The sequence below is a fragment of the Ctenocephalides felis genome, unplaced genomic scaffold, assembly GCF_003426905.1.
Source record: "Ctenocephalides felis isolate EL2017-DRISC unplaced genomic scaffold, ASM342690v1 CF-g0.4_SCAFFOLD_03572, whole genome shotgun sequence".
Lineage (NCBI taxonomy): Eukaryota > Metazoa > Arthropoda > Insecta > Siphonaptera > Pulicidae > Ctenocephalides > Ctenocephalides felis.
Window position 1 is genome coordinate 42,444,510 of NW_020539726.1, and position 13,126 is coordinate 42,457,635.

At 28.3% G+C, this 13,126-nt stretch overlaps 3 protein-coding genes across 3 annotated transcripts in view; 1 reads left to right on the forward strand and 2 right to left on the reverse strand.

Moving 5' to 3' along the window:
* LOC113388531 (probable proline--tRNA ligase, mitochondrial) overlaps positions 1–3,108 on the forward strand; it is an 11,468-nt gene extending 8,360 nt beyond the window's left edge. The window contains exons 10-12 of the mRNA XM_026625902.1: positions 686–738; positions 1,511–1,668; positions 2,761–3,108. Of these exons, the coding sequence (XP_026481687.1) occupies positions 686–738; positions 1,511–1,668; positions 2,761–3,108 (559 nt within the window). The remainder of the gene's footprint in view (positions 1–685; positions 739–1,510; positions 1,669–2,760) is intronic.
* Positions 3,109–4,099, reverse strand: LOC113388532 (probable proline--tRNA ligase, mitochondrial). The gene is made up of 6 exons (XM_026625903.1): positions 4,019–4,099; positions 3,893–3,960; positions 3,656–3,736; positions 3,416–3,596; positions 3,155–3,339; positions 3,109–3,117 (listed from the first exon to the last, which is right to left on the reverse strand). Exons 1-6 carry the CDS (start codon positions 4,086–4,088, stop codon positions 3,109–3,111), a joined length of 594 nt encoding a protein of 197 aa, XP_026481688.1. The 5' UTR covers positions 4,089–4,099.
* Positions 4,100–5,636: 1,537 nt separating this feature from the next.
* LOC113387792 (acyl-CoA-binding domain-containing protein 5-like) lies at positions 5,637–9,949 on the reverse strand. The gene is made up of 2 exons (XM_026625167.1): positions 9,695–9,949; positions 5,637–6,734 (listed from the first exon to the last, which is right to left on the reverse strand). Exon 2 carries the CDS (start codon positions 6,706–6,708, stop codon positions 5,791–5,793), a length of 918 nt encoding a protein of 305 aa, XP_026480952.1. The 5' UTR covers positions 6,709–6,734; positions 9,695–9,949; the 3' UTR covers positions 5,637–5,790.
* Positions 9,950–13,126: the final 3,177 nt, after the last annotated feature.

Here is a 13,126-nt window from a genome sequence, read left to right on the forward strand (position 1 = left end):
ACATTTGGAAAAAGTATGTATGTGTGTGTGTGTGTGAATAGATTTTTTGCCGTAAATCGACGTTTACTCAAAAACGGCTGGACCGATTTCAAAAATTTAAAAGCCATTCGATGTATCTCGATGAGGACTAGCGTTTACAAGTTTGTGCGACGATCGGCCGGGCCGTTTCTTTGTAAATAACAAAAAAGTGAAATATTGTCGACCATGTCCGCAATTCTGTGCTTTTGTTCACTGAAATTTAAAATAATAAGCTACAATTTTAGGGCACACAAGCACTATAGTGTCTGTGTAATACAATATAATTAATATAATTACAGAAATTTTCTTAAATGTGTTTGAGAAAATTCTATTCGAAATCCCAATGTTTAGATTTAATTGAAAGCTATAACTTTATTTTTGAAATAAACAGTTGAAAATTTTATCTATATATTTAAATCACAAATTCGGTTGATCAAGTCAATTTTTCACATTTCGGGGAAGTTCATGCAACTTGCCTTAAGGCTAAATGCCACTTTCAACCAGTTTAATTAATTATGTCTATAACAAAATATTATATTGTATTATTAATAAATTAAACTAATATAAAACACACTTTCAAGGGTGTATTCTAGTCTAAGGGAGCAACCATAGAAAAAAGGAAAATAATATTTTTTACTGTCCATTAAGTAATTAATCAATGTTTCAGGAGTACAGAAAAAATTCAAATTATAAAGGATCAAAAAGTTTTACTTCTAGCAGGTGATGAAGTGTGAGGACCTTAAAACATTTCTTCTGCAGTTTTTAAATATTTTTAATTACAATCTATAATTTTACACAAAGAAAAAGTTGTGACTTGTAAAAACTGTAATAGTATTGGGCCGAAAATCGAAAATGAAAGCTTATGCATATCTTCACGTTTCAGAGGTTTCTGAACATTTTCGTGACACCTCAGAAAAAATGTTTGCGAGTGTGTGTTTTGTGTCCGCATTTTTTCGTCCACGTTTTCGGGCGCACGGATCAACCGTTTTCAATAATTCTAAAAACATTCGATTCCTATTGATAGGGAGATGTGCTGATTAGTTTTTGGCAAAGGCAGGTCCAGCGATTTCAAAAATACAAGACTAAATGTACAAAAAATAGCAGTTTTTGAGAACCTATTGAATCATTCAACTTTCGGCTTGTGTTGACAAAACATTCGCCTTTGGGATTTTTTTTTATTTCATTTTTTTTTCAAGAAAATATTTTTGTATATCGAAAATAATTCAGATTTTAATTTTAATTCTTACTGAAGTGCTAAAACTCGCTTATATACCTTAAATAAATAATTTTAACTTTGTAATTCAGTTTATATAATTTTTATAAACATTAATGTTACAGTATTTATATTAATCTAATTTATTTGAAAACATTTATTAACATTGCTCGATCATTTCGTTACGGTACGGGAAGTCCAAGCAATTTGCCTTAAGGCACGATGCCATGCACCACTAGTAGTTGCTTCTTAATTTGACCAATTATTTTTTCTTTTCAGCCGCATCTCCGATTGCAGAACTTTTCAAAGTATTTGCAAAAGTTGGCAAAACCGAAGCCGAAGGCAATGCACTATCATACGAACAATTACAACAATGGATGAACATGGCACAAATCACAGACTCTAATGATCGCAAAGTCGCTGAACTATTAAAGAAAGTAAGTAACTTGCAATAAGAACTAGTGGTGTATGGCATAGTGCCTTAAGGCAAATTGCTGGAACTTCCCGTACCGTAATTCGAGAAATTTTAAACGTTTTCAAATATATTATTACAAATACTGTAACTTTCATTATTTTTCCTATCTTGTTATATCTGAGCAAATGAAATTGAAATGATAAATCAATTTATCTCCAGAACATTAACAATCGTCATTTCATTTCGAATTCAATTTCAAAAAAAAAATGGTTGCCTAATTTGCACAAAATTGAATTGAAGGGCTCCCGTATAGTCACAGTCTAAACGCATTTGCAAATAATTCTGTGCGACACTTTCACTTATACTGTGCTTAGCTTGGCGGCATTTTCACATTTTTCAATACTTTTCACAAAATTGGAAAAGTGCTCCAGTACAAATACAGTCTAAACGCACTTGGGTAAACATTTGTACCAGAGTGGCACTTAGACTGTGCTTAGCCAGGGTAATTTTTTGAATTTCTTAATCCAAAAATTTTATGGAAAATAAAAAAAGATGTAATAATTTTTTATTCTCAAAAGCAATTGTTTTGTCAATACAAGCAGAAAGTTTTTTAGATCATTCAAATCGGACGCTTAGTTCACTCAAAAACTGCCATTTTTTGCACATTTAGCTCTGTATCTTCGAAATGGCGGGACCTGTCTTTGCAAAAAACTAATCGCCTCCTCTCCCAATCATTACAAATTGAATGTTTTTTAGATCATTCATCCGATACTCCGCTCTCTCAAAAACTCGACTTGTATTTTCTGCACTCTTTGCTACGTATCTCCGTAACGGCTGGACTTGCCTTTGCCAAAAACTAATCAGCACATTTTCCTATCAATAGGGATCGAATGTTTTTTAAACCATTCAAATCGGTTGATCCGTGCGCCCGAAAACGTGGACGAAAATTTGTATCCATACATACACACATCCATTTTTCTGAAGTATGCCAAAATGTTCAAAAACCTTCAAAACGTCGAAAGATGCAAAAATTTTCATTTTCGATTTTCGGCCCATTACTATAACTACCCTACGGGAAGTTAATTATCAATCTAAAGTACTTTTTCTATTACAGTTCAGTGCCACCAAAGAAATCGAATACGCCCAATTCGACAATTTCCTCAACGACTTTGCAAAAGCTATAAAAATATCACCGGAGCAGCTTAAAGAAAAATTGGTATCTGTAGCCGTGCCAAGCCCTTTGACCTTACAGGCCCCTGCGGATACACCTGTTACGCAGGAGCAACCTGCAGAAGCAGAGGCTGCAAACCTACCAAGAACATATTTAGATTTACCTGATTTACCGGAAATACCTGAAGGTTACTGTCCTATGAGAAGAAAAGGCAAGGAAGTGTGCGAAGAAAATTTTGATGATAAAAATAAGGAAGGTTCAGATAAACCTGATAGAAAGACTAAGAAATGACTACAAATTCTAACGGGGCTACGGTAGATAAATAATTTATTCTTACCTCTATGCCTTTTTTCGTGGATAGATTTGTTTTGCAACCAGGACAATCTAATTCAGCATCAAAGGCTTCGGATTTGGTAAGAAAACCACAATTGATGCAATTCAGCAATTTATCTTCGCCGACGTCTGCCAAGATGTGATATTCGTGGGATATACTGCCGCCTATTGTGCCACCATCGGCTTCCACTAGAAATAGACATTATTTATTAAATTTTATTTATAACAAATATTGAAGCATATTTTATTTAAAGTTCAGTGTTACCTTTTACAAATGGTACATTCAGTTCCGTAAACAGCTCAAAATATGTATTATTCACAGACTCATATGATTCCAGTGCATCCTTTCTGCTAATGTCGAATGTATATAAATCTTTCATTACAAATTCTCGTGCTCTCAGCAAGCCGAACCTTGGTTTAATTTCGTCTCTGAATTTACTGGTTATCTATTTATACAAATAATTTATATATATATATATATATATATATATATATTATTTCTTACCTGGTATAATCTGATAGGAAACATTTTGTATGACAATGGTGCTAGCGATGCGATGAGTGCTGTGATAGATTCTTCATGTGTCTGCAAGAAAAATTTTTATTAATACTTACATTATTGAATTTAAAACTACATAGTTTTAAATTAAAATAATATAATAATTGAGTATAGTTTATTATATAATAATTGAGCATAATTTAAATAATTGAGTGAGTAAATATATTCTAATACAATACCTACGGGACCAAGTACATACATCCTCTCATGTCTGTCTTTTAATGTAAAAATTTCAGAATTTGCTAACCGACCTGAAAAGAAAATTGGTTAAACATTTTGTTACTGCATTTATTAATCAATTATATTTACCTGTGGTTTCCCATAAATCAGCACTAGTTATAGAAGGCATATAAATCTTCTGCGCTTCAATCTTATGCATATATTTATCAATCAGATCATTCAATTTCCTCAAACTCGTTCACCTAAAGGTAGCATGTGAAAACTACCAGGTGCTCCAGATCTTATTATACCCACATCAGTCAATAACTATAAAATATAAATAAATAGTAAAGGATAATCAAGACATTGATTGTTTTCAAATTTACCTTTTGGCTTTTTGATATAAGTACATCTTTTGTGGGCGATATTTGAGCTGTTTTTGGAGTTATGATTAAAGGTTGAAATATTCTTGATACACGATTCATATTTTTAAAGGTTTAGTAATATTTAATTGTGAAATTTTATGTAAACAATTCACATTACAAGTGTGGACTTTAGGTTATGCAAATGGCTGACAAACTGTCAACGATCGCACCGGGGTGAAGTTAATCGAATGATATTATGCGGGAAATTCAAATTTTTGTTTTTGAAATTTATTAAATCAATTATATATATTTTATCATATATATATTTCATTATATATACATACATATATATATACATATACATATACATATACATATACATATACATATACATATATATATATATATATATATATATATATATATATATGTGTGTGTATTAATTCATCAGCATATTTATAGAATTTTGCAACAAAGCACTTACAAAAAAAACTGTACTATATCCATCCAAAGTCTCCTTATTGCACGTTGACAACAAAACAAGATAATTGTCGATATAAAAAACTTGTGTGGCAGCTATAACAAATATGTTATAATGTTTATGTTAATAATTGTCATGTAATACATTGTATATAAATAGTATAATTTCTTAGAACAGTTTTTCTTTTATATTATTCCAGATTATAAAAAAAAAATTAGAATAAATTATTTATGTAATTTGTTATTAGAAAGAAATTGTAATAACATAGTTACTTCTGTTATTTTGATGATACGAAGATAGAAAAATATTTATGTAGTAAATTCCAAATTCAAAAGCATGAAAGGTACCACCTACTTATTGTTTCTTATGAAAAGAAGTTCCTTTGATAAATTTGTTAAGAAAAAATATCTTCATCATATATATGACTTAAAAAAAATTTTATTTATAAAATCAGAAAGCACAAAACCAATCAGCACGCCTCCTTATCAATACAAATCGAATGTTCCTTGAATTAATCAAATCGGTTGATCCGTGTTCCCGAAATCGTCGACGAAAATTTGTATCCGCACACACTCACACACACACAGCACACACATACATATACACACACATACCACCATTTTTTCTAAGGTATGCATATAAAAATTTTCATTTTCGATTTTTTGAAGTTAATAATAAATAAATAAAATTAATAATAATTATAAACTTCTATTAATATTTTTTTAAATTCTATAAAGTACAGAAATTTTTTTCAAGAGGATTCTGGCAGATTCCTGGGTCATTTTCTTATTGAACACAATAATAAAACTGAATATCTTTTATAAAAATATATATTTACACCTTTTATATTATATTATATCGAAATATATTAAAAACAATGTCATATTTACATACACCTCATGAATAATCTAAATATAACTATTCAACCTTAGTCATGAGAATAAAATAAAACGTTTTGGATAAAATATCACCTATTGTAAAAAACATATAAGTATGTTACTACTTAATTGTGTCACTACATCAAGCTCTATATATTTACGTGCACCAGCATAAATAACAATAAATCACAATAACATTTAATTCCTCTTCTGCGTGAGATAATTGCTGATTCTCTGCGCTATGAACGGCCACAGAATCAGAAACAGAAACCAATTAGGTGTTATACCTTGAAACGGCCACCACTGGGGCACTTTGGTACGAACCGCCAGGAATTGATTAGTCTTACGCTCCATTTTAGAAACTCTTTCATTCGCATTGCGTAAATCAGCTTTCATGCTGTCTATAGTTTTTTGTAACTGCTCACATAAATTAACAGCGTAATGGTTTTCTAATTTGTGCAACTCGTCATTCATATGTGCAACATTGTTTAAGGTTTCTTTAGTTAAACTGTCGCCTCTACGTTTTCTTTCCTTGCGACTTACATGTACTTTAGCTTTGGACGTTGTTAATTCATGCTCACTTTCTACGGTATCAATATACTCGTCTTCAGAGTTGTCAGGTGTTTCTGAATGGTGCACACCGTTTGTTTTAATACCATTAACAAGTTTTTCATCTCGTATAGGACTGACTTCTCGCGAAGTGATGGGAGATGCTGGTGTGGATCGAACTTTTTGTATAGCGTTAGGGGCTACAGCTTCAAGCATGTCTAGAGATAAACCTTCAACTCCTTCAACGCTCTGTATGAAACTAGCAACGTTGTCTGTGTAAGCCATGGTTTCGATGATTTTACCCAAATCGGCTATGTATAATAACATGGCTTCTTCAGCCGGCATGTCACCTAGTTTATTCCAGGCGTCCCATTTCGCTCTGTTGACAACGTCCCAGAAGGCAGGCCTTCGTTGTTTGCAGGGACCCAATGTGGCTTGTTTGTAAAAACTGTAGAATCTCAGCATCATTTCATGGCTCGGCTGAAATGTGCCATTCTTTGGCATACTTCTTATAACATTAACGGCGGCGTCGAAGCGCTCCTTTACAGGCATCGTAGCTGTCTGCATCTTTTTCGCTGATTTCGAACAATCGTCTAGAAGAGAAAGAAATCAATAATGTGACTTCATTGAATTTGCATGGATGGATGAAAGTTTTGGAAGCACTGGAATCATAATCGAGGTCCGTTTGAGTTATTTAGAGACCTTGTATATATGCAAAAACATATTATGTCGATAAAAGAATTAAAAGTAATTATTTAATGACAGGCGAATTGTCGATTGCAAAAATGACGTATGAAATGTCAAAGTGACATATCATTATTAGGGGTGCCATAGTTGATCCAATTGCATTATTTTCGCTAATCGTTACATTACTTAAATTATTTACATTATTAAAATAAAGCAAATAAAGTCTATATTTCTTTCTAAAGTAATTTATATTAAGTACAATTAAATTTAAAATACGTTTTTATTTCCTTTATCGCGCGCACACAGGGTCATTAACAGGAGTACCAAAATCAAATAAAATGATCCAGATACATATTTTTGCAAAAATTATTATGACAATAAACTAACCTAATGTATTAAACAACTTAAATTAACAGTTTTAAACATATTATATGTATTTTATATGAATAACAGTAATAAAATAATCCTCTTTTATATAGGAACGTTTTTTAAAAAAATAATGTAGCTACCTTCACGAAGGAATATTTTATAGGAGAATGCACTTATCATGAAGGAATATATTATAGGAGAATCATATTGTTAACAATAATTTTATAATTTGTTATTATTATTTTCATTATCATCTATGATTATTGTTGTTACTAATTTATTTGTATTATTTTTATTACTATTATTTACTTATTTATTACTCTTTCTTAATCACTTATTTATTTATTATTAATATTGATTAATTAATTCACTTATTTTGCCATTTATTTCATAATTTTATTATAATTATAAATATTGTTTTTATTTGCTATTATGCACTTAATGATATTATTATTTAATACTACTATTTATTTAATTATATTTTTATTTATTTATATTTTTTATATATTTAATTCGGTAATTTTATTTTAATTTAATTTATTACATTTTTTTTAATTTAATAGTTGAAACAAAAAAAAACATTTTATTTTATTTTATTATAAAATTAGTCTCATTAAACTTTATACATATAAAAATTATTGCAATTAATAATGAATAATAAAAATACATAATATAAAGCAAATTTCAGTAATTACTTAGCCTTGTGAAATTTTTTTTACCTTTATTTCACTTATTTAAAAAAGTCACCTATATTGTATATTTTTTAAATTTATTATAAAAACATGTTATCATTATTTTAAATATATTATGCTATCTTAATAATAATGAAATGCAAAAATTAAGTCTTGTTTGTATGTTTCATTTTTTTATTATAGATAAAAATGGATTTTGATAACGTTTCGATAATTCCTATCTTTTGTAAGAAGGACTTTGATAACGAGGCCGTTTGATAAATAATTTATAAAAAAATACGAATCTATATATAAATATATTTATGTTATTATCAATGAATGCAATACAATTTGATAAAGGAAATAAATAATTTAAATTACATATTATTAAGTACATATTCAATAAAAAAAAATACAGATATAGTTTTTCCTGGTGGGCATCATTATTATTATTTATGATTTTATTTTTGCGTACAAAAATATATTTTTATCTCAAAAATTTATATAATTTTTTGTATATGCAATATCAAATTTTGTTTTTTTTAAATTACTACTACTTATTTTTTTACTAATATTTTAATTTTTAATAATGTAAATATGTATGTATTACATTATTTTAACTTGAAAAATAAAACTAAACATGGCAAAAGATGAAAACTGTTAAATTTAATTCCGATTATAGTATTTTATTTAAGTTAAAACAAAGTTTTATATATTTTTAGTATCAACATTTTATATAATATATAAACGTATAAATGTTTATAAAAATAGTTAAATTTATAAAACATTTATTTGTAAAAAAAATTACATCGGCTAAGTTCACACGTAAACACTTTAAACTGTCAAAATTTCTTCAAATTTCGAATATTAAAATAACAAAATGCGTATTTATTTTAATATAATAGAATCTTTTGATATTTTTAGTATAATTTACGTTGTTTTTGTTAATTTGAACAATAAACTTTGACACTACATATTAGATTAAATGAAAAAATACTTAAAAATACTCAACATGGCGGCGATATGGTAAAGGATAAAAATGTCAAATTTAATTCGGAATAAAATTAATTATAAATATATTAAACAAAAGTTTTTAATCAACATTTTATATATCAGATTTTATAATATATGAACGTAGAAATTTTTATATTAATATTTAAATGTATAAAACAATTTTTTGTAAAAAAAGTACATTGGCTTAGTTCACACGTAACCCGTTCAACTGTCAAATTTTGTGCAAATTCCGAATATTTAACAACAAAATGCGTATTTATTTTAATAATATCTTTTAATATCGTAAGTACAATTTACCTTGTTTTTGTATTTTAATTTAAATAATGAACTCTGACACTATATATTAGATTAAATGAAAAATACTTTAAAACAAAATTAAACATGGCGCCGCTAAAGGATAAAAATGTCAATTTTTTTTCGGAACAAAAATTATTATAAATACATTAAAAAAAGTTTATAATCAATATTTTATATATTAGTTTATTATAATATATGAACGCAGACATTTTTAAATTTTATTATTTAAATGTTTAGAACAAAATATTTAAAAATTTACATCGGCTAAGTTCAAACCTAACTCAACTGTCAAAATTTGTACAAATTTTAAATATATTATAAACAAAATACGTATTTATTTCAAGACAATGGACTAATGTGATATTACTACTACAATACAAGAACGTTATTGTATTAATTTCATCAATAAACCGCAGTCAAAGGGCATCGATCACATTCCAGGGTCAATGTTCAAGTACGTTGTTAGAATTCTAACCAAAAAATTTGCACAATAATCAAAAAAAAAATGCACTCACCTTAAAATGATAACTGATACACAATTAAAACAGCGGGTAATCCTTGTACAACAATTTTCCTAGTGCATTGTGTTAAAACCAACAAACAACAAATAAAAACAATATCAATTCCAAGAGCGACAATCTGTTTATCACTAGAACACTATCACATATAATTTTGCAGAGTGGAACTGTGCAACATTTACTTTCTATAAATGACTTTATTAGTTTCTTTTCGTGTAAAACTAATCCCCATTATCGGATTTCAACTATCAACTACTGACTCTAAACAAGTCTTGCATACTAATGAAAGCAATGACGAGTATTACATTTACAAACGCCTCATATGCAAATATCTATATATACTTACATATATTTTTTTCTTAATTGCTAAGTCATCAACTCATTCTGTGTGACGTACGATATTCATTTCTATATATTTTATAACGTGTCTGCAACTCGGTTGCATAATTATTAATGCAAGAAATATAATGCTAATTAATAAAATACATAAAAAATTTGTTACATAAAATTAAATGACAGCGGCTGTAATGGCGGCGCGGGGTAATAGATTAATAAATAAATAAATAAAAATCTATATATATGGTATAATTATACTGGATTTTTATACCATATGCATTCTTCCCCATAAATTTTAATACATACAATTCTCAATAATAACTTTCTTAATTATTCTTTTCAACTCCGCCATTATTCAATTTTCACATAATCTTGTTTTACTTTTAACGAAATTTGTAACGACTTATTCAAACAAAATTTAACGTTTTTCTTTCTCCTTTTCGACACATACATTTTGAAATTTAATTTAGATCAATAACCACACAGTTTTATTAAGTTTATGTATATAATTTTATATAAATCACAAGTGTATTTATTTAATATTTCACAAATATCAAAACCGAACAAAATTGCGTCCATTACGGCTCCTTCGTCCTGATTGGCGGAAACGTAGAGTTGTATGATGAAGTTGGTCCTGATTAGAAGTACCAGATGCGGTAAGTAAATTTAATGGCGGTTTTTTCAAAATTTGAAATGTAAATATTAATTTATTTATATTTATTATAAACCAAAGAAAATTATGTTTTCACCAGAAAATCCGATTTGTTATTTATGTTCTCTCGTCGTTTCAAGTTATTCTAAATGATTTCATACAATTACAGAGTTCATGGTCTTAAACATTCTAAAATATTTTAGGGCTATAAAAATTGTTTTTATTATAAAACAGTTTATAATAAACATTTAAGTAATTATAAAATTATACCTCCTGAAAGAATTTCATAAGCGTGTGTTGTAAAATAAAATATATATGCTAAAGGAGACTAAAATTAAATTTTAAATCTTAATTGTGAATCCTGCATTATCTTTAAGCTCTGCAGGACGCACCGTTTGTACTAGAAAGTTGTAATTGTAGTACATTGTAGTAATTTTACATCCATTGTAGTATAGTTTACAAACATTGTAGTAATTTTACACTCATTGTAGTCTTTTTACAAACATTGTAGTAATTTTACACCCATTGTAGTATTTTTACAAACATTGTAGTAATTTTACGCCCATTGTAGTATTGTTTACAAACATTGTAGTAATTTTACACCCATTGTAGTATTGTTTACAGACATTGTAGTAATTTTACACCCATTGTAGTATTTTTACAAACATTGTAGTAATTTTACACCCATTGTAGTATTGTTTACAAACACATTGTTGTATTTTTACTCCCATTGTAGTATTTTTACAAACATTGTAGTAATTTTACACCCATTGTAGTATTGTTTACAGACATTGTAGTAATTTTACACCCATTGTAGTATTTTTACAAACATTGTAGTAATTTTACACCCATTGTAGTATTGTTTACAAACACATTGTTGTATTTTTACTCCCATTGTAGTATTTTTACAAACATTGTAGTAATTTTACACCCATTGTAGTATTTTTACAAACATTGTAGTATTGTAGTATTGTTTACAAACATTGTAGTAATTTTACACCCATTGTAGTATTGTTTACAAACATTGTAGTATTTTTACACCCCTTGTATTATTTTTACAAACATTGTAGTAATTTTACACCCATTGTAGTATTTTTACAAACATTGTAGTAATTTTACACCCATTGTAGTATTTTTACAAATATTGTAGTAATTTTAAACCCATTGACCAAGATTTTTAATTTCAGTATGGGAAGTTCTAGCAGTTTGAATTAAGACACGCTGCCATGCACCCCATTAGTTAATAAAAATGTTTAAGAGATAAATTTGGTTATAATTCTTCTCCCCCAGAACCTGGTTATATATTTCAGGCGGCACCCTGAATCATATTGGTAGAGTGGCTCGGCACATCACAGTTAAAAGCTTGCCGACCCCTGTTCTAGACGGCGACGCGGCGCTTACGCGCTTCGATATTTTGTCTCTATGCAGTTAAAGCAGTACGATTGCTTTGAAAAAAAGTTCAGACTTTCCAAAATATGTCAAAATAAAGAAAACATTTTTTTTCAAAAAAAATTTTTTTTTCAAAAAAAGTAATTGTTTCCCAAAAATCTAATTTTTTCGAAGTAAAATTTTTTCAAAAAATGTTAATCTTTTTTCAAGAAAATAATATTTGGTACGGGAAGCTCCAGCAATTTGCCTTAAGGCACGATGCCATGCGCCCCACTAGTTTTAGAAATTTAGAAATAAGATCAGATTTTCTTTTTAACACAATTTATTTATTATTATTATTATTATTATTACTTTTTTTACGCAAGTTTGATGGACGCATTCGAACGGACGAGCGATCTGCTTTCACACGTCGTATTGTAAATTAGAAATACACTGCATAATATAAGTGCATAGAGAGAATTTTATTTAGGTCATGCACATGCACTTGCAGTGCTGCATTCGATTGGTAAAAAATTATAAATTATCATTTATATTTATTATATTCATGTCGATTTTATGCTAATTCTAATGAGTAAAATAAATAATAATGTCGTATTTGTACGAGAGTAGCAGGTACCCTTGGAAAAAATGTGTTAATCAGTGTAAGAAGAAGACATGCGCTTGGCATTCATTACATTACTTTAACACAAAAACCAGTTCTCATTGAAGGACTCTCTCATTGATATTTATTTATTTGTATTTAAATAGAATTACTTTGTGGAATTTTCCACTGTTTAATGGTAATAAATGGTAAATTTATATATAAAATATATTTTTAATGTACCGAGGTCTAAACGGCATTTTTAACTTATTACTGGTGTATGGTTTGATATTTCTCCTAAACGGTTATTCGGATTTCGATAATTCTTTTATGTCAAAAGAAATGTTAAAGATTTAATGAACGACAAAACTACAGTAATATTGTAGAAATAAATGTAAAAAAATTACAAAACTACTAGTGTATGGCATCGTGCCTTAAGACAAACTTGCTGGAACTTCCCGTACCGTAAAAA